Source organism: Diospyros lotus, chromosome 7 (assembly GCF_014633365.1).
Source record: "Diospyros lotus cultivar Yz01 chromosome 7, ASM1463336v1, whole genome shotgun sequence".
Lineage (NCBI taxonomy): Eukaryota > Viridiplantae > Streptophyta > Magnoliopsida > Ericales > Ebenaceae > Diospyros > Diospyros lotus.
In genome coordinates this window covers 23720134-23739994 of record NC_068344.1, presented here as the reverse complement: position 1 = coordinate 23739994, position 19861 = coordinate 23720134, and the positions used below count along the sequence as shown (strand labels likewise).

General features: G+C 37.9%; 2 protein-coding genes across 3 annotated transcripts; one reads left to right on the top strand and one right to left on the bottom strand.

The window, feature by feature from the left end:
- The first annotated feature begins 3064 nt into the window (after nucleotides 1-3064).
- Nucleotides 3065-6941, top strand: LOC127806054 (auxin response factor 18-like). Of its 2 annotated transcripts, none has more exons than XM_052343034.1 (4): nucleotides 3065-3514; nucleotides 3755-4887; nucleotides 5611-6500; nucleotides 6601-6941. In XM_052343034.1, the coding sequence occupies exons 2-4, from the start codon at nucleotides 3796-3798 to the stop codon at nucleotides 6668-6670; spliced, it is 2052 nt and encodes a 683-aa protein (XP_052198994.1). In that variant the 5' UTR covers nucleotides 3065-3514; nucleotides 3755-3795; the 3' UTR covers nucleotides 6671-6941. The 2 variants fall into 2 exon arrangements, with proteins under 2 accessions (XP_052198994.1, XP_052198995.1); XM_052343035.1 differs by having other exon boundaries at nucleotides 3640-4887.
- A 1317-nt stretch (nucleotides 6942-8258) lies between these two features.
- On the bottom strand, nucleotides 8259-16990 carry LOC127806053 (uncharacterized). The gene is made up of 3 exons (XM_052343033.1): nucleotides 16589-16990; nucleotides 15845-16244; nucleotides 8259-8906 (listed from the first exon to the last, which is right to left on the bottom strand). The coding sequence occupies exons 1-3, from the start codon at nucleotides 16782-16784 to the stop codon at nucleotides 8633-8635; spliced, it is 870 nt and encodes a 289-aa protein (XP_052198993.1). The 5' UTR covers nucleotides 16785-16990; the 3' UTR covers nucleotides 8259-8632.
- Nucleotides 16991-19861: the final 2871 nt, after the last annotated feature.

Here is a 19861-nt window from a genome sequence, read left to right as displayed (position 1 = left end):
GTTGTAAAGGAAGTAGTTACAAAACATTGACCAAACACCCTTAATTTCCCTAACATTCTACTCATTACACGTGATTATTGTACACAATTTTCTCACTATTTTTATTGCTTTACATTATTAATGCATGACTTTTCCCACACTGTATATTCATTCTATAAATATATATATAATAAAATTATTTTTAATCCAGACTATACTTTTTTTTTTGTAGTTAATTTAGATTATAAAATTATATTAAATGTCCCTTAATTAGCTGTAAACAAGTTCAAGTTGGATGATTAATTATAAGGTAAATTGCACTTTACTTCTTTTAGGTTTGATGAATATATATATATATATATGTATATATAAATATTTTTGACACTTAAAAAAGGATGAAAATGTCTTTTGATTTTTATAATTTTAACCACATTTTTTCTTTTATTATTATTTTGTTAAATATTAAAAATTTTAATATTATGAAAACTTCTTCACATTTTTAAAGAGAAGAGAAAGAAAATGCAATGATTATTTTTTATCACATTAATAATAATTTTAATAATAATAATTGGAGTTGTAAAATGAAGGAAGATTTTTATCATTGATGGGTCTCTCTCTATTTTTCTACTGAACTCAAAAGTGATTGATGTAATTTACACATGATTATATTGTATTAGTTTTCTTTTAAATAAACTTGATCTTTAAGTGAAAGAACAAAAATACCTTTCTAAAGCCCCAAAATAACGCATGACCAAGAGCACCTTGGCCCCCGACCAAGCCACAGATGCAAGTCTAGCGCCTAGATCTAGTCGGGAGCCAAGGTGTGTAAACGGCCGCCGTCCATGAGGATTTTGACGATTGAATTTCATCATTAATCTTATTTCAATGATTCACATATCTAAAAATTAAAAAAAATTAATGATTATATTTTAGTATATCTAAATTTTAATTTAAAATATATATCGACACACGAGAAAGTTATCAAAAAAATTTATCGAATGGACCAAAGGCCATATGTTGTGAATTGATGAAGGAAACAAGGGCCATTTGAGACGATGGTAACTATTGAGATGACGTCAATGGGTGAGCACAATGATAAGAAGAGAAGGAAAAGAGAGAGTTAGAGACAACTATAGAAACAAAGGGGAGGGGAAAGGGCAAAGCCAAGGGGAAGATGAAAGGATTGAATCGGTTCGGTCCTTATATTTGTTCTTCTTTTATATTAGGTCTAAAATGACATTATTTTATAACTTTGGTGGATTCAATTAGTTAGGTTATTTTCAATCCAAAAATAGAATCAAAACTAAAATTTTTAAATAAATAAAAAAATCAAACCAAAATGAATTGTCACAAAAAATGAACTGAATCAAATTGACGAATTTAAGTCGATTTAATTAAATTATTTTGATTAGACCAAAGTTTTGCACACCTCTAATTCACAACAAAATATCAAATCCAAGGAAAAGAAGTAGTGTAAAGAGTGGACCCAAAGTTAAACTTGGACCCAAGCCTATGCCATGAGTTTAAATCAAATGGTGGTCTTTTATTAGCTCTACAGTACACCCCATATTAATGTGTGTGAATCCTAAGAGTCACGTAACTATATCATTGTATTACTTAAATCTTGAATTTCGTGCTAACTTAATTATCAAAAGAATATTAATTATGTTAATAAACAAAACTGTAAATGCATGTGTTCAGCCACTACTTTGGGAACAAAATTATTTTGTAACCGAACATTGTTTTTTTTTAAATAAAAAAAGAAAAAGAAAATTGTTAAACGGATTCTTAAACTTGTTAATAAAAAAATAACTGTACTTTATTAAGAAGCGGAAAAGGACCAAACAAACAGGCGCTGCCGCGATGGCTGTGGAAACGCATTCTTCTTAATTTGTGGAAGGGTAAATTTGTCATTCCAGGTGTTAGAAAAGCCAGAAGAGTCAAACCCAAATTCGTCGTTTTATACGAATTTGCCCCTCTTTTCTCCCTATAATTACTGCGATTAAATCCGACTCCAACGCCCAAAAATCGGAGCACATCCCAACAACCCATGACGCGGTTGACCATGGTTCCGCAAACTCCTCTCTAACCAGGGTTTACCAAACTCCAGTTTAAATTCAAAACTAATATTTTTAAACTAATATTTTTTATTTTTCAGTAATAATTTTAAATTAATTTTGTATGTTTCATAAGAAATATTTTTTCTGTGATTTTTTTAATAAAAAAATTAGTATTATTAAGCTAATTTTATTTAATTATTAGTAGTGCATCAAACTCTGGTGTAACCGTGGTTAAGTGGTGGCGGTTAGCAATTTGCTTTGATTTCAGAGCAGTCTGAGAGTTAAGCGCGAGGGACTCGCGATATGCTGCTAAAATATCGCGATATGATTATTAAAGAAACAGAAAGAAATGAAAGGTCAATGATCAATAAATAAAAATGTATTTATTATTATTAATTATTATTATTATAGTGTTGTAAAAATTCTCTGCCGATCCCTTATAAATCGTCCCCAGTCGCTCTGACGGCGCGTGGACTGAAATTTCTTGCCATACTCTGTGGGTTGATTGTCTTTCTACCCTTAAAATGTCTCAAATGGTTATTTATATGAAACATATGGTTAAGTGTTTGAATTTTTTGGGTTACCCATTAATTAAACCTACCGACAATAGTAGTAGTAGTAGTAGTAGTATACAATGGGGTAGGGGTGGGGGTTTAGGGCTTTCTATATCTATAATAGTAGCAGTAGTAGTATACAATGAATGAAAGAAAAGTAAGTATTAGTAGTTGTTTGGTTGGATGAATAAGGAGAGGGGGCAACACACGCGCCGTATGGTGAGGTGTGGTTGGGGAAGAAATAGATAGAGGGGAGATTCGGATCTGAAAGGAGAAGAGAGAGAGAGAGAGAGAGAGGGGGGGCGGGGGGGGGTTGTACTGAGTTGGGATCATCCAAAAACTAATAAAAAATAAAGAAAAGAGAGTAATTTTTCTGTTTTTTTCATTTTCTTTCTCTTTTCAGCTGTTGGTTGGTGTTTGGAAGCTTGCAATACAAAGCTATCTTCTCAGCCTCTTCTCTATTAAATCTCTCTCTCTCTCTCTCTCCCTCACAGACCAAAACTCCTCCTTTGGAACTTTCTGTCAAATCTCTCTCTCTCTCTCTCTCTCTCTTTGTGCCAACCGTCTGGTCGGCAACGAAGCGTTTATGTGTTGTGCAGAACAATTACAGTGTCTGGTCGCACTCACTCTCTCTCTCTCTCTCTCTCTCTCCTTTTAAATATCTCTGCAGATCCTTCTTCTACTCCCTACACTCTCCAACTCCTCTCCTCTCCTCTCTCTAATATAAAATGATTTTCGATTTTGACAACGAGAAGGCATGAGATCCATCTGGGTTCCTTTTGTTCCTACGGATCAAAACCCAAAATTCTGGCTTCTGGGCAGCGGCAGATAGAGGAATTTGCTGGTTGGTGATCCATTTTGGCGTCCTGTGGTGCCTGATATGTGCTTGTTTTTTCCATCCTCTTCAGCTTCGCTACTCAGGTACTGTTGATCTTTCTCTCTACCCCCCCTTTTTCCTGGTTTCCCGCATTATTTATATCTTGTTTGGTCACTCAGGAAACCAAAGAGAGAAACTTCTCGGGTACTGGGTTTTTGTGTTTAACCAGTGATGTGCCCTAGATGATGCTTCTTTCCTGAATCTTCTTGGCAACCAGCCGGGTGCCTTCTTGTTTTCTTTCATCATTTGGCTAGACTAAACCATTTACTGGATTTCATTGGCAGAAAGGGCGTTTAATTTGCTTGGGAATTCTACAATTACTGCCATGAACAAACCAGTGATGAATGAATTAGAAAAATGCTTGGATTCTCAGTTATGGCATGCCTGCGCCGGCGGGATGGTGCATATGCCGGCGGTGAACTCTAAGGTCTTTTACTTCCCTCAGGGCCACTCTGAGCATGCCCTTGAGAAAATTGATTTTGGGAATTTTCCTAGTGTCCCTCCACTTATTCTCTGCAGAGTTTTGGGGGTCAAGTTTTTGGCTGATAATGATACTGATGAGGTTTATGCCAAGATAAAGTTGGTTCCGTTGAGGAACAATGATTGTGGTTTTGATGAAGGTGATGATGACGGGTTCGTGGGAATTGATAAAACTGAGAGCCAAGAGAAGCCTGCCTCTTTTGCAAAGACTTTGACTCAGTCTGATGCAAACAATGGTGGGGGTTTCTCTGTTCCCAGGTATTGTGCAGAGACTATCTTTCCCCGGCTGGATTACTCGGCTGATCCTCCGGTTCAGACCATCATTGCCAAGGATCTTCACGGACAAATATGGAAATTTAGGCATATTTACAGAGGGACTCCACGTCGTCATCTCCTCACGACAGGTTGGAGCAACTTTGTGAATCAGAAGAAGCTTGTTGCTGGGGATTCAATTGTTTTCTTGAGGGTAGATAATGGGGATCTTTGTGTTGGGATTCGAAGGGCAAAAAGGGGTAGTTCTGGCAGACCAGAGCCACAATCCGGGTGGAACGCCTTGGGGGGGAATTGCGGCTCTCCTTTTGGGGGTTATTCCTCTTTCTTGAGAGAAAATGATAACAAAAATATCAAAACTGGTAATGCGGATCAGAATGTGAAGGGAAGAGTGAGGGTTGAATCTGTTGTGGAAGCAGCCACCCTTGCTGCTACTGGGCAGCCTTTTGAGGTTGTTTACTACCCTCGTGGCAGTGCTCCAGGGTTTTGTGTGAAGGCTTCAGCTGTGGGAAGTGCAATGAGAACTCAGTGGTGCGTGGGGATGAGATTTAAAATGGCTTTTGAAACAGAGGATTCATCTCGCATAAGCTGGTTCATGGGGACCATATCAAACGTTCAAGTTGACGACCCTATCCACTGGCCTAATTCTCCATGGCGGCTTCTGCAGGTAACTTGCACATGCTACTGATTGTGAAAGACCTCTATACTTCCATTAACCTGTTCTCCCTTGTTTACCTGCTGTTTTCATTTGCATCCTCTATATATTGTGATTTCACGGTTGTCACAGAACTGTCAAGGAAGAAACCATGTTAGTGATCTAGAGACATTTCTGTGTAGTTTTATATGGACTAACAGTATCTTCATCTTTCCTTTTTCTCTGTATTTTACATTTTCCATTATTAACTAGTTTTTCCCTTCAATATGTAATTGAGATTGCATGAAATAACCAAATGGCATATAACTTTTTATGGTGTATGTTCCATGTAATTTGACATTTGTTATTTCCCTCCGCCTCCAGTTGATGTTTGATTGTCTTGAAATATTGCGACGCACTTCAGCTGACTTCAAAAAGCAAACAGAAGAAACATATGGTTTTCATGCATGTCTGTTGTAGGCGTAATTTTATGGTTCTTAGCTTCTTATTCAGGTAGAATACTGATTCCGGGCAGCAGGTAAGGATGAATAGGTAAACTTGTGAACAAAATACACTGGCAGCAGAGTTATCTGGGATAAATATCAGTTTAAGGTGATAAAAATTATGAAGAAGAGAACTTTACGTTTAGATGAAATTTCTATCTTTTTTTTTTTTTTGATTTGAAAGGTGAAATTTGGGAATTGGCTGAATATGTCAGTTAGTTGCCTTGTGGTAATGCTTAAAAACATTTTGCAGGTTGAATGGGATGAACCAGATTTGCTTCAAAATGTCAAACGAGTTAGCCCATGGTTGGTTGAATTGGTTTCAAACATGCCCGCCATCCATCTCACCCAATTGTCACCAAGAAAGAAGTTGCGGGTTCTGCAACCCCCCGATTTCTCCTTCATCGGGCAATTTCCAATGCCGTCATTTCCCAGCAGTCCCCTCAGGCCCAGCAGCCCCTTTCGTCGTGTATCAGATAACTTTCCTGCAGGCATACAGGGAGCCAGGCATGCTCAATTTGGTTTCTCTTCGGCAGATCTCCACTTCAGCAAACTGCAGTCGGGTCCGTTTCCCCTTGGGTTGCAGCAGCTCGACCGTGCTGCCCGACCACCGCGTGTTCCCACCGGCAGCATCATGAACAATCAGGAAGAGAACGGAAACGTATCTTGCCTGCTTAGCATGGGCCTTTCTAACCAAAGTTTGAAGAAAAATGATCAGACAAAGAAGCCTGTGTTCATGCTGTTTGGTCAGCTAATTCTTCCGGAGCAGCAGCAGCAGACCTCTCAGAGCTGTTCCGGAGAGACAGTCGGGACCAGTTCATCTGATGGGAATCCAGACAAGACGCAGAATTTCTCTTATGGCTCCGGATCAGCAGTTCCCACAGAGAACTCATCCGAGGGCGGGTCCCCCTGGTGCAGGGATCTCAACAAGTCTGAGTTTGGCTTGGAGACTGGTCACTGTAAGGTGTTCCTGGAATCAGAGGACGTGGGCCGAACCCTTGACCTCTCGGCCCTCGGGTCATACGAAGAGCTGTACAGAAAGCTAGCCTACATGTTCAGCATGGAAGGATCCGAGATGTTGAGCGATGTACTCTACCGGGACGCTGCAGGTGTCATCAAACACGCTGGGGATGAACCCTTCAGGTAAAGTACTAAGAAGGAATTCAAACCATTAACTTAACTTCCTTCTTGCTAGAGATTGAAATACTAATCACACTCGTTTCTGGCTATCTCGGGTTTGCAGCGAGTTCTCGAAGATCGCAAAGCGGCTAATTATCGTAATGGATTCGGGAAGCGACAACAGGGGAAGGTAAGGCTTCAACCTCAACTTCAGGGAAGAAGAAATGGTTGTGGAATGTACAGCTGCTGATGAATTGCCAAGTTTCAAGTTTCAGTTGAGGTTACTATTTTTGTTTTCTCCTTTGAATTGTTGATGGGGGATGTGGGAAAGACCACCTGCTTCAGCCAATTTTGGAAATTGTAGGCGGAGACTTGTAGCTAGCTATATGTATTTATATATATATATATATGCGCTTTGGATTTGTTTGCCTTCTAAATCACTACCTTCTGCATTGTTTGTTCCAAGTAATATTGCATTATCTCATGACTTGCTGCTGCAACTTTGGACATGCTATATTGCTGTTAATGTGTCTTCCTTCCAGGCTGCTGGCCTCTTGGTTTAAGTTGGTTTTTCTTATCAATTCAGATTTTGGAAGAAGTTTAAAATGCAAAAATTGGGTGTCGGGTAGTAGTGGGGATAGTGCTCTGCTCTCTCCCTTGGACGTGAAACCGCATATATATTTATATATATATATATATGATCATTTACAAACACTTGGTAACATATATCTATGAGTTGAGATATATTGTGATTTTAAATTTTAATTTTTGCAATCTTATTAACGTTTGTTTGATGTTTTGATCTTAATCATAGATATCTTAATAAAGATGTTGTAAGTAATTTGTTTATTTTGATTTTAATAACATGTTTGGGGTAATAATGATTTGAGATGGGTTTAAGATAAATTTGATTTCTGTTCAATGTTTTATTTAGATACGTGGTAGGATTCTTGTTTTTTTTTTTTTTTTTGGTTCTTGGATTGAGTTTGAGAGCTCGGATTCGGAATTGGGATTCATGGGGCGAGCGAGAATGACACTGACACTCTCCCAATTGCAAACACTCACTTGAATAGAATAGATCCATCATTTTTCAACATCAAGAAGAGACAAATAATAGCTATGCTATATTAACACCCCCCACCCCACCCACAACATTTAAACAATCAATCATCAATTCTTTCCATCAATTATTTCCAAGTTTTCAATGCGAACTCCACTTTTTATAATTCTTTGACTAAAACATGGTTCATGCGACCATCATTATTCAGCATTCTAAGTTGACAATCAATCCAACTAGAGATAGGTTTGAATGGAGGAGTTGGGAGTAGTACATGCTTCGTTTCCCAGTGGTGGTGCTCTATTGTGAAATTTGGCAGTTAAGCGTCAACCCTGAAAATGAGGTTCCCCATTCACAATTTAACAATTTCAATGACAGCACAAAAAAACTCATAACAGGAGCATTCCCCATACATACGCAATTGTCATCAAACACAACACTCAATATAAAAATAATTAATATTAAAAGCCCTCCTGTTCTTGGTATCGCATTCAAAACCTAAATTAATATAATGTTAGTGTGTATCTTATCATCTGAAATTTAAAGTTTTAAATTATTATTATTTAAATACATTAATATGAATGTATTCTGATGACTACTAGTCTAGCAACACAAATGAGAAAAGAAAATCCTTATAAACAAAGACATTTCCAAAGTTCTGAAACAACAAAACCAAAGGAAAAAAAAAAGCACAAGAACTTGCACAACCAAACAGGCCTATGCAATTGGATCAATTCTTGTATATTTACGTAATACGTGGATTTGTAATAAGTTATTTCATAGAGGGTGTTCCTTTTACAGTTCTGAACGCCATAAAAAAAAAGAAAAAAGAAAAAGAAAAAAGATTTACAAACCACAGGAAAAAGGGGAAGAGAGAGAGAGATCGAGAGAGTAAATGCATTTCCAGGCTTTTTCCAGAGTGACAGTGATCCTGCAAGTGCATATCTGAGGAAGTCATTCCACAGCTTGAAGATTGCAGCACCATAAATACATTGCTCCTATATCCCGCAGCTTATCTATTCATATAATAGCAAGCACACTGAGACATTCAAATTTCACCATAATATTTGGATCCATTTATATTATCCCTTCAGATGCTTCAGTTTAGGAGCTTCATCATGAAGCTGAACTGGACATCTGGGGAAGTCTTCGGTTGGGGCCACTTTGCACCTTCTGGCACTTTGATAAATTTGAAACCTCGGCCTATGTACAACTTTGTGGCACCAGGGTTGTTCAGGTCACAATGCAGCGCAATGGCCCGGCAGCCCCAGCTCCTGGCTTGAAACTCTGCCTTTGTGATCAGCTTCTTAGCTATCCCCTTCCTTCGAAATCTCTCCCGAACTGCCACGTTTGATAGGTATGCAATTCCTGTCCTGCAAGGATCACATTCATGCCTCACTTGTAAAAGAAGAAAATTTTTCGTTCTCTGGTTTTGGAAAACAAAATCAACAACGATGAGAAATATATAAGTTTTGCAAAATATACGTGCATATATACTTAATTTCTGACGTCAAGAAATGCAACGGCAAATACAGTCAACGATAGTTTCAAACAACTAGGTTTTGGATTCAATGAAAATAGATATTCAGCAGTTATGAGATGTGGAACCTGCGTTCTGTATTTTAATTGACAGCGTTGGGAAGAACTGAAGGCAAGATCCTCATAGGTGACAGAAATAATTTGCTGATATTGATCAAGTAGACAAAGAGGACAAGCCTCTTAAGGTTCTCCTCATTCCACCAAAATGAAGAAAAGAAATGGCTCGGTGACTGTCATTAACAAACGAATTCAAATTTGTAGAGAATCAAAAGCAATTCTTACTTGGCTAGTGGTACGGTAAGCATGACAATTTCAAGCCATTTTCAAGTTCACAGCTGAACGAACTCTTGGAACGAGGAGCACCAAGCTTAGCAGGATTCTAATAGCCCATCGCCACCATAGCATAGCAAAAGTAGTGAAGCAACCCAGTATGGCACATTTAGCCACACTACAGAAATGATGTATGCAAATTGGACAAAGCTTTCAAGCACTGAGGATAGCCTAAGTTGTTTTTGAGGTTCTTGATGCCATCATAAACAAGCATCATTTTTTTAGCTCCTACGTGCTAAGAAAAGCAGGGAAGGAAAGTTACGTCTATTGGCCTATGTATAATGTGGAGATATAGCAAAAAACACAGTAGAACCTGAAAAACTAGTTTCTGCACAAACATTGATCAAATATTGTGTACATGCCATGACAGATGAACTTTTGTCTTCTTTTTCCTGCTAAAAGGTGGAGGATGAGCCTTGATATGGTAACAACAGTAAGATTGCTTATTTGCAACTGGAAGGTCAAGGATTCAAGTTGTAGAAACAAACTTTTTTACAAAAAAGCACGGGTAAGGTTGTGTACAAATACAACCCTCCCCCAACCTCACAAATTTGGGAGTCTCATGCACAGGTAACACCTTTTTTCCTTCTAAAAGGAGATGGGAACAGCAGGATATGATGTGTCTGGAAGGAAGGAACCTAGAGGAAGCAGGTCCAGGTAATTACTTATCATACATAATATTAAGTTTAGAATGTGCTTATGCAAAAAATTCTTTCAACCCAGTTCTTTCTTGTGTTGAGCTCAATTTTGAAATTCACTGTGGTCATCATTATATTCTGGAAATACTGCATGCTTTCAGGTGGACTGAACCATTCAGTTCTCCCATCTGCGCCACTTTGTGGTTTAGCATTGCTTGAATTTCTTAAGTGCATCCTTTTTTTCTACAGCAAACAAGTAGAGAACGCCTAACTACTGGGTAAATAATTTCAACATATCATTGATTTGTAGTACTTGAAGACTATATATATCTTACATAATTTTGTAAAATTTCTAATGTAGAAATCTATATGGCTGATATAAACAACATCATTGAGGAGAAGAATCAAACATACAAAACTTGCTAGTTATGACTTGAACACGCAGCCCTAGAAATCTCTGATCATGCATGATGACAATTGTTCAGTAAAAATGGTTGGACACAAAAAACAGGTTATGAATGTGATCACGAAATTTTTGGAAGAAGATTTGTGATACAAGATTCATGTAAAGCATGGAGGCAGTAACTCACCGATACAAATAGGGTTGCACATACCTGCAGAGTTGGGTCCTGGCCTCAATCCATTTTATAAAGAAACCAGTGTAAACACAAGTTTTATGCCATTCATACAGAAGGTCCTACATTACCAAGAAGTTGACACTATTTTCCACAATTTAAATAAATAAAAATAATGATACATAACTAGCTAACCACCCATATCACCAGATATAAGGATAAGGTTATATCCCATATTTGTTATTAACATTGTTGTCCATTAAACTCTTTGGGTGAGAAAAGAGTACAAATGTAATGGCCCCACCCAAGATGAGCATATATTATAGGCATTGGTCTTTTAACCCTGGAAATCCCCTCCCAGCATGTAGAACAAAGATTACTTTGAGAAGTTACATTCTCTTAAGTCTGTACAATCTTTATAAAGGAATCTAGGAAATGCAATGAGAGCAAAGTTGTCAAAGACACAAGGTGCACTGAGGCACAAATTAGTGCTTGGGGCGTAGGCATGAGGCGTGGTACGAGGCAAAGCACGAGCCTCAAGCACATGAGGTGCACATTTATTTAAAATGCTTACAAAATATTTAATACACTATTGTTTTCAATGTGTACCTATAAGGAGATGCAAACTCATAAAATCATAAATGACAAATGACCAACTCTATAATAACAAGTAATATTATTGCAAAAAAAATAATTAGTTTCTCCTAATTGCAAAAGAGATTAGAGGAAACAAAAAATTATAGCAGAACAGACTACAAAAACAGTTGCAGGAAAACAATTAATTTCTTTTAAATTGAAAAAGAAATTGGAAGAGAGAAAGACAGAAAAAACAGTAGAGAACACAATGAAAACATTTGTTTCTTAGCAAGAAATTGGAAGAAAGAAAAAAAAAAAATCAGAGTTGAACACATAGCGAAAAACAATTACAACAAAGAATTAGTTTATTCTATATTGCAAAAGAAATTAGAAGAAAGAAAGAAAAATGAAGCAGAATATAGACATAAGTAGTTCTCCAGTGAGTGAACATCACTGCCAAAGGATCCTTACAGCTGAGTGGGAGATCCACCAAACCTCCGACTTACACCGCTAGGTTTTGATCTCATCGATATACAAGAATATGCAACCAAATCAACAAGAAATAAGATCAAAGATGACAAATGGACAAGAAATAGGGTTTTAATACACATATATACAACGCATGTGCCTTGCTGCCCTTGCATGAGGCAGGCGCCTCGTGCGCCTAGGCAGCACCTCAAGCATGGGCCTGCGCCTTAGTGGTGATGAGGCACACAGAGCTGCACTTTGCACCTAGGTGCACCTTAGGCAAGACAACTACCAATAGCTAAATTGAAAATGCTATTTCAGTGACTTAACACACACACACAAAGCGCTCTTTCATCATGTGAAAATATGCAGTCTATAAGTGTTAAGGATGTGACAACCTTTGCGGTCACAAAATCTGACATCAAAAGCCACCAACATTCCTTGTGGCACAAAGCAATAACCATTTAAGAAAAAAACAGCAAGAAAAATGACGGGGGCTATTTTTGGAATGACATAATTTATGTACATCTTTTTTTTTAGGTTATGTACATCCATTTTTATATATACATAAAGCATGTATTTCCTTTCCTTTTTTTTTTTTTTCTCTTTCTAAAATTCCCAGTTCCAAGCATGGCATTACAGAATTGATTTATATAATGCAGATAGTTGAAGATTAATCTAGGGTAAGCTATAATCAATTCTAGACTCTAGGGTAAGCTATAATCTAGGGTAAGCTATAATAAATGATACCATAGAGAGAAAACTAGATGTACAGGATATTTGTGTATGAAGGCCAACATTCATAGGGAAAAGTCAACAATGCTATTTTCCTCAGCTCACTGAAGTCCATGGTGGTACCCATACTTCTAGAGCCCATTTAAATTTGACAGAATACAAGTCTACCTGGATTCTCATCTTATATGTACCTCCCTATCTACTACATACAAAATCATTATTGTCAATTTGTACAGAAACCTTCTTGATGGCATGAAAATGTTGACTGAAGATGTATAGCATAAAACTTGATAGAATCATCAGAACTCCATCTCATTGGAATTCAAGAGAGTGGAAACTCTTAGGCGTGACACAAATATGATGACCTTACAAAAGATAGATCATGGATAGAAATGAATGGTGAGATAGAATCCATGTACCTAGCAGGACAAAGGCTTGGTCTGTTGTCATTGGAATACAAGAGAATGGTACTTCAAGAACCATAACTGCCAGATCTCTTTTTCTTTTCCTGATAGATAATATATATCAAAAAGAAACATGACCTCCAGCTCTTGTTAAATTGAAGCTTATACAATCTCAGTTCAATAAACTCAGAGCACTCGTGGAGAAACGCAAAGGTATTCGGTAATAGGATGTGGACACATGTAAAGGATGTACCACGGGAGCTCATCGTCATGTCAACTATCACACACAAATAACTTTTATGTGTGATAAATATGGCAAGGTGAATGCATTTAGTTGAGGAAACCCATGCACAGTAGTGATGAGGGGATGTTCATACATGTATATACATATATATGAGTCAAGGTTTGCCATTCAAAACATTGAGAAGGGACCCACCCAAGTAAAAGCAAGCAAGGGTGAACTCTTTACAATGAAAACAAACTTACAAAAAGTCAATAAACTTCAAAAAATTATACAAAATAGAAAATAGAAGCATAGTTAATCTGAACAAAGGGGATTCTGGGCCCCTTATTGTGCTCTCTCCAACTTGTCCGCATTAATGCATGAGTTACCACAGCCACAGGTCATAACAGGCTAGGTATCTCTTGATGCCAAAGTTACCTCCACTTTCTAAGGGAATTCCCAGTCCACCCAACTTGGCCCAGGGATGAATGATTGTGAGCAAGTTGAAAATAAGCTGACAAAAGATGTTTTCCAGAATCACAATAAACATCAAGAACAGAGAGAGAGAAGGTTCTAGGTTCCCTAAGTAGCAAAAGAAGGTTCTAAAAGTCTATTTGGAACTTGCCAAAAAAGTTTTGATGGCTCCTAAGGACACTACAAAATGCTGAAACCTAAAGGATGTGGAGTCTATCATGGCCACCTAACACACTTTTATTCAAGGAGACCTTGCTGCGTTGGAGGTTGCAATGGTAATAGGCTAATAGCACCATGATGATCAAACATCAAAATATGATTCTGCATATGATTGAACCCCCTCTCCCATAAGGAGCCATGGGCAAGCGCCCCTGAGAAAGCCACAGTGAGAGCTTGATGGTAACACATAGCTCTCCAATCCTAGGTCATTGAAAGTAAGCAAAGGGAGATACCTGGCCCCCCATACCTAGGCTGCAGGAGTGATCCCACAGTTGGAGGGTCTTCTGAGTTCTGATGCCAATGGCTCCAAAAGCCAAGGGGAGTGTGTAAGGAGACCAGACTTGATGTAGCAGTGGAGGAACCTGTGGGAGGTGATTGGCCGGTAGAAAATGCCTGCAGTCAAGCCAAGGAAGGGCTGTGAGCATTCTTAACAATGGGCACCCTTATGAAAAGTGGGGCAAATACTAGTCTTTTCAGTCAAGAAATCGTCTCATGTGTCCTTGTATGGTGTGAGTGATATGGAGCACTTGGGAAGAGTTTCTTAATTGAATTGAGAATATGCTGTGACTGTCCCACAAGGGACTTGGACTGAGAACTTCTCTATCTGAGCCAAGGAGGTTTCTTGAACATCCGTATGGTAATTACCTATGGATAAGAAATTATGTGCAATAAGAGATTATAGCAAAACTTGTGGCACTTTATGAGGCTAAACAGAATCGCATATCAAGGCTAGACCTCTGGGAGGGAGAGCTTCTAGTGATTCATGACATATATCTAACTGCAACTCCCTTGCAACCACCCAACACATATGAAGTACATGCACTGACTATCCACTTTACACCTGTAACACCAATTAACAATACTTTATCCTCCCCTAATAAAGTGTTGTGTACTGCAGTTAAAAAACAAATATATATATATATCCATCTAAGAGGAAGCCTTAGGAAACAAACTCCTTTGAACTGACGAGAGAGTCTGAGGTTTGTAAGAGGTACCCAAGTACAAAGTATCCTGATTCCTGACCAGTGCCACATGGACTAAAAAATGGATGAGACAAGAGGGATAAAGTTCTCAATCCCATATCACCTGATTGCAGACATACCAAGTATTAATATAGGATCGGGCAACCTTGTATCAATTGAGGCTGCTTAAAAATCAAGCTCAAGTCCAAAGTACACAATATTGTAACCTCTAGACCAGGTTGTGACATCAAATTAGTGCAGGTAATGATGTATCATAGACAAGGATTGTGTAACTCCAGTAATAGTGGCAAAATGTGATTGTGGTGGTCATGAACAAATAATATGATGGATACATAAGAAAATATACACCAAACAATTCAAGGCCCATATATTGATATATATGTAACTAGTGAATCCATTTATCACAGTAAATCAAATTGTAACAAGTTACCAATTTAATCAGGCTACACAAATTGGTGGGCAATGCCCATCCTAATATATTTTTATATGTGAACGTACCACATACATATGCCTCTCTCTCTCTCTCTCTCTCTCTTTATATATATATATATATATATATAAGTTGTACATACATAGACATGCCTGCATAATACATACGTACACAGTGATGAAGCGAGAATTTCATCTTGAGAGGGGCCAAGAATATGTCCATAAAAAACTTCCACTTCAAAATTCTGACCCAAAATGTACCATAATATTGTTGTTGGCCCATAATATACCATTAAATTGGATTTTTGAAGATTGGGGGTGTTACAGCAACCCTGACCCCATTCTGTATTTGTCCCTCCATACATGTGTATATCTTTACACAGAAGAAGTCTGGGTCTCCAGATCCTTGATAATGCGATCTTCAGCTACATGGGATATTAATGGTCATCATATAATCAAAGCATTAGGACTAAGGACCCGCAAGGACACGCCACTAAATCAAACAAGTAGTAGCTTTTCTGCCACTCTTGTCCCTTATTTAAATTCTTTTCTCTTTGGGCAAGTAAAATGATAATTAAGCATATGTAATGAGAATTTAAGTCAAAATTGTTCCTCCTAGGTGGTGATAAGTAAAACCTTCGTGTACTTATATTTCCTTAAACGATGCTACACCAGATATAGTCTCACCGACAAGAAGCAAAAACCAAACCAATCTTACCTTCTCTGCCGCAGTGGTCCTTTCCTTGGTAGAAAATCAGCCACAGTATCTACAGTTAATATTCCAGCTACATACCCTTTACTCAGACTAAATCTACCATCAAGAGCTCCAATTTTACAATCTTCAGTTCCACAGAGGAAAGAATCATCAACCGAGCTGCCAGTAACGGCAACCAGACAAGTTCTTCGACAACCATGAGGTACAGAGAACCCCAATACCATTGCGAATATCCTGTCAATCCTCAGCAGAAAATCTAAAGGAAACGAATATTCAGGGAAGAAGGAACTGCAATGAGTCTCAGCCACCTCCCAGGAGTCCTCTAACCTGGCCTCTCGAACCACTATTTCAGGCGACACAGTTGGGAATAATTCAACCACTTGACTGGCTCTGCAGAGCAGCCCTACACCCAAAAGTAGAATCAATTATTAGAATCTCTCATAAAATGAAATCTAGAATCGCTCCACAGAATTATGTTGCAATTATATCAGAAACTTCAATAGCACAAGGACATGTCTAGGTCATCAAAAATGCCCCGTCTCAATTCATTAATCCCTAAATTGATCCACAATTGCATAGTTTCGGCTCATAATTTCCTAATCCGGCCGTCAGAAAACTTTAAGTGCCTAACAAACATCTAATTGAACAATTCACCCATAGGGAAAAGAAATTGAAAAATCCAAGGAGTAAAAAACGGCATCCACAAATTTAAAGAATCGTCGCAGAGAGAGAGAGAGAGAGAGAGACCTGAAGGGGGCAGATGAGAGGGAAGGGAAACTTGTGGGAAGGAACGAGAAAGAGAATAAGGAAGAGGCAGCTTCGGCTTCTTAGAATTTGTGGAGTTTGAATGGAATTTGGGAGAGAGACGACCGTTAATTGGCGTTGTTGTTGCTGCTGCTGCTGCCGTTGGCGACAGTGAGAATCCCAACGGCAGTGTCCGCATTTCTTTCTCTGAGATCTCTTCTTCGTCCTCGTCTTTGTCTTTCTCGCCTAAAAAACCTCTATCTAACTGATTTGCTTTGGGAAGAAATTTTGCAGATGCCGAAACCTCGCGCTCAATCTGCTCCCCTCCCTCCCTCTCCCTCTCTCTCAGAGAAAAATCAGAGATTCCCCTTGGAGGAGAAACCGGGCCCAGGAATGAACCACTCCCCACAAAGAAACAATTGTCTTGTCCTTTAGTTCAATCATATGTAGGAAGAATATATTAATATTAAAAGAAATTTCAATTCTTAAAAGGATTATATTTATTAATAATAGTTAGTATTTGTAAAAAACTATTGTTGATCTTGAATATTTTAATTTTGATAATAATAAAAATATTTTATAATACAAAAAATACAAGATACAATCTTAAAATAGGTTTTAAAATATGTAAAATATTTTAAAATGCAAGTTTAGACCTTCAAATCTTATCTAAAATACAATCAAACTAAATATATTTATTCAAATATTCGAGAAAGAAGTTACAAAAATCCAAAACACTTTCAACATGTGTCCCTAAATCAATGCTTCATATAGAGAAGTGAGACCCATTCTACATAAAAAAGTTTGAAGCATATTCAAAGTGTATCTTAATTATCAAAGTTTCATACAAACATCTGAACTAAAGGACATAAATGTTTAAAGGTTAACCAATAAGTAATTTTGTTCTCAAAGTTTGTTCAAAATTTTGTACCAATTTGTTTAGACCTCTGAATAGATTACAAACATCTGAAAGGATACTCTAGACGTCCAAACACTATAATGAGAAATCACAAATTCATTCAAGAACAATAATTCTATACATACTTGAACCAAGTACCTATATATGATCGTTTAATGTTTAAAACATTCATTCTTATTTGATATTTTACTTTATCTCTTCGACTTTCGAAAAGTAAAATATGTTTGAGACATTTCTAGTTTAGTTATTTTATATTTTGTGTCATTTTTGCCGATTCATGTAAGAGTTATCATCTTAAACCATGTTGACTTGAAAGTCTTTATTCTCTAAGGATAAATCACCTTTGAAGATTAGTTTTGTTGTTGCCAATATATGACAATAAATTTCTTTATGCGGAAGAGTGTCTCAGGTGTAGTCTCTAAATGACTTGCAAGGAAAAAATCATCTCACTCGTACCCCTCCAATGCTTAACTCAATCTTGTGCCCAAAGTTTATGAGGCAAGCAAAATTGTTGTCTCTATATAATATTGAGCATACCTTTTCTAGAGAATAAGTATCCTTTTTATAAAAAGGAATAACTGACAAGTGAAGGGAGAACTATAATCTTTGGCAGGCATTTTGGGCACTCTTCCAAATTTGTAAGTGAAAACTTCAGCGAGCATTTTGAGCTCTCTTCCAAATTTGTAGGAAAAGATATCAAAGCATAGTCTTCTGAATAGTTGTGGTTGAGAGACTCATGAATTATTGGGAGGGTCTCTCGAAGGCATTGAAAAAGGCTCTCAGGTGAGGGCACTCGAGTTGAGGTCATTCAATATTTCAGTCACTCAATTAGTTACTCGCACAAGTCTCTTGATGGTCTCTCACAGTACATCTCTCAACCAAGTCTCTTGCATGGCCCTCAGCCAAGTCTCTCCCAAGCCCCTTGGCCAAGTCTATCGCATGTCCCTCGGCTAAGTCTCTCACAAGCCCTTTAGCCAAGTCTTGCGATGTCTTGATTACTCGACTAGTCGAGTGTAGTGGCCAGCCTCCTGGAGCCTCTGCTAGCATAGAGGATCTGTGAGATGGTCATTACTAAAATGGTATCGAACAGTAACACAACTACAACTCTTTCTAAAATCACAATCTTTTTATCATAGCACATCTCATAATTATCCTTACAAAACCATTCATCAACTAGGCCTACCTGGGCTTACATAACATATGACAATCTCAAAAATATAAATATTAATCAAACATAGGCACAACAACACCCAGGACCTAGTTTCAGGAGAACTCTGCACTTATTATCATGACTCGACGATTTGGACCCAACCCTATATGTAATACCCCATGTTCGTATAAGGATGCCACATAATTTCGATGAGTTTAGAATACCGAAAAATTGGCTTGATAGCAATTATAAGTACCAAATCGACTATAGGGAGTGCCTCGAGGTGAAATTGTCTAAGGAAAATGATATGGTTTCTATGAGCGTTTCGAGATAAGATTTATGGTATCAAAAAAAGTCGGATCGGGAACAGTTTTCGGTACAGTTAAAATGCAACTGCCATTTAGGTTAAAAAATTGAATTATCGTAGGAGACTCTTGAAAAATCAACGAAACCCTAGGGGGCTCCGATTTTGCATAATGAGCAACCCTTAAGTGATTTCGGGATGAAGCAATGGCCCGGTGAGGATACTGGGGTAAAATCAACATTATCGAGTAAAATTTAAGTTATCGATTATGGATTTTCGATATTAAAATGCAAATTTAATTGATGTTTGAGAGTAGGGTTGCAATAAGAAAATTACCTAAGTAATATTATGAGAAAATTTGGGGTTTAATGTATAATTTCTCTTAATTTAAAGTGTAATGAATAGTTATATATATATATATGTGCACGTGTATATGTGTGTGAATGACAGCCTCTGTGAGATCTTCTTGGCCAAGGATTTCCTACAATTCAGCTGCATCCGAGATTTGCACAAGATTGAATATAATGGCAGTAAGAATATGGTCAGAATTGAGATTGCGTGTAATTTATACTTTCATATATATATATATATATATATGTAATTGAATGGAGTAGCGGCCAAGGCAGAGAGGTCTATAAATTGGCAAAGGCTTTGGCCAATTGAGAGGCAGCAAAGCAAGTGAAGGATGAGAGCAATGCGAGAGGGAGAGAGAGAGGGGGGGTGAATTCGGCCAAGGCAATGAGCTGGGCAGCCATGGCAGTCGCGACAGCAAGCTTGGCGAAGTAGGGCAACGCACGGGGCGGTCGGCAGCAGCCAAGGCGTCATCCAGCGAGGTTGGCGGGGTCATTAGAGGCTTGGGAAGCTACCGGTGGCGGCGAGCGAAGACTTGAGAAGCGGCCAGAA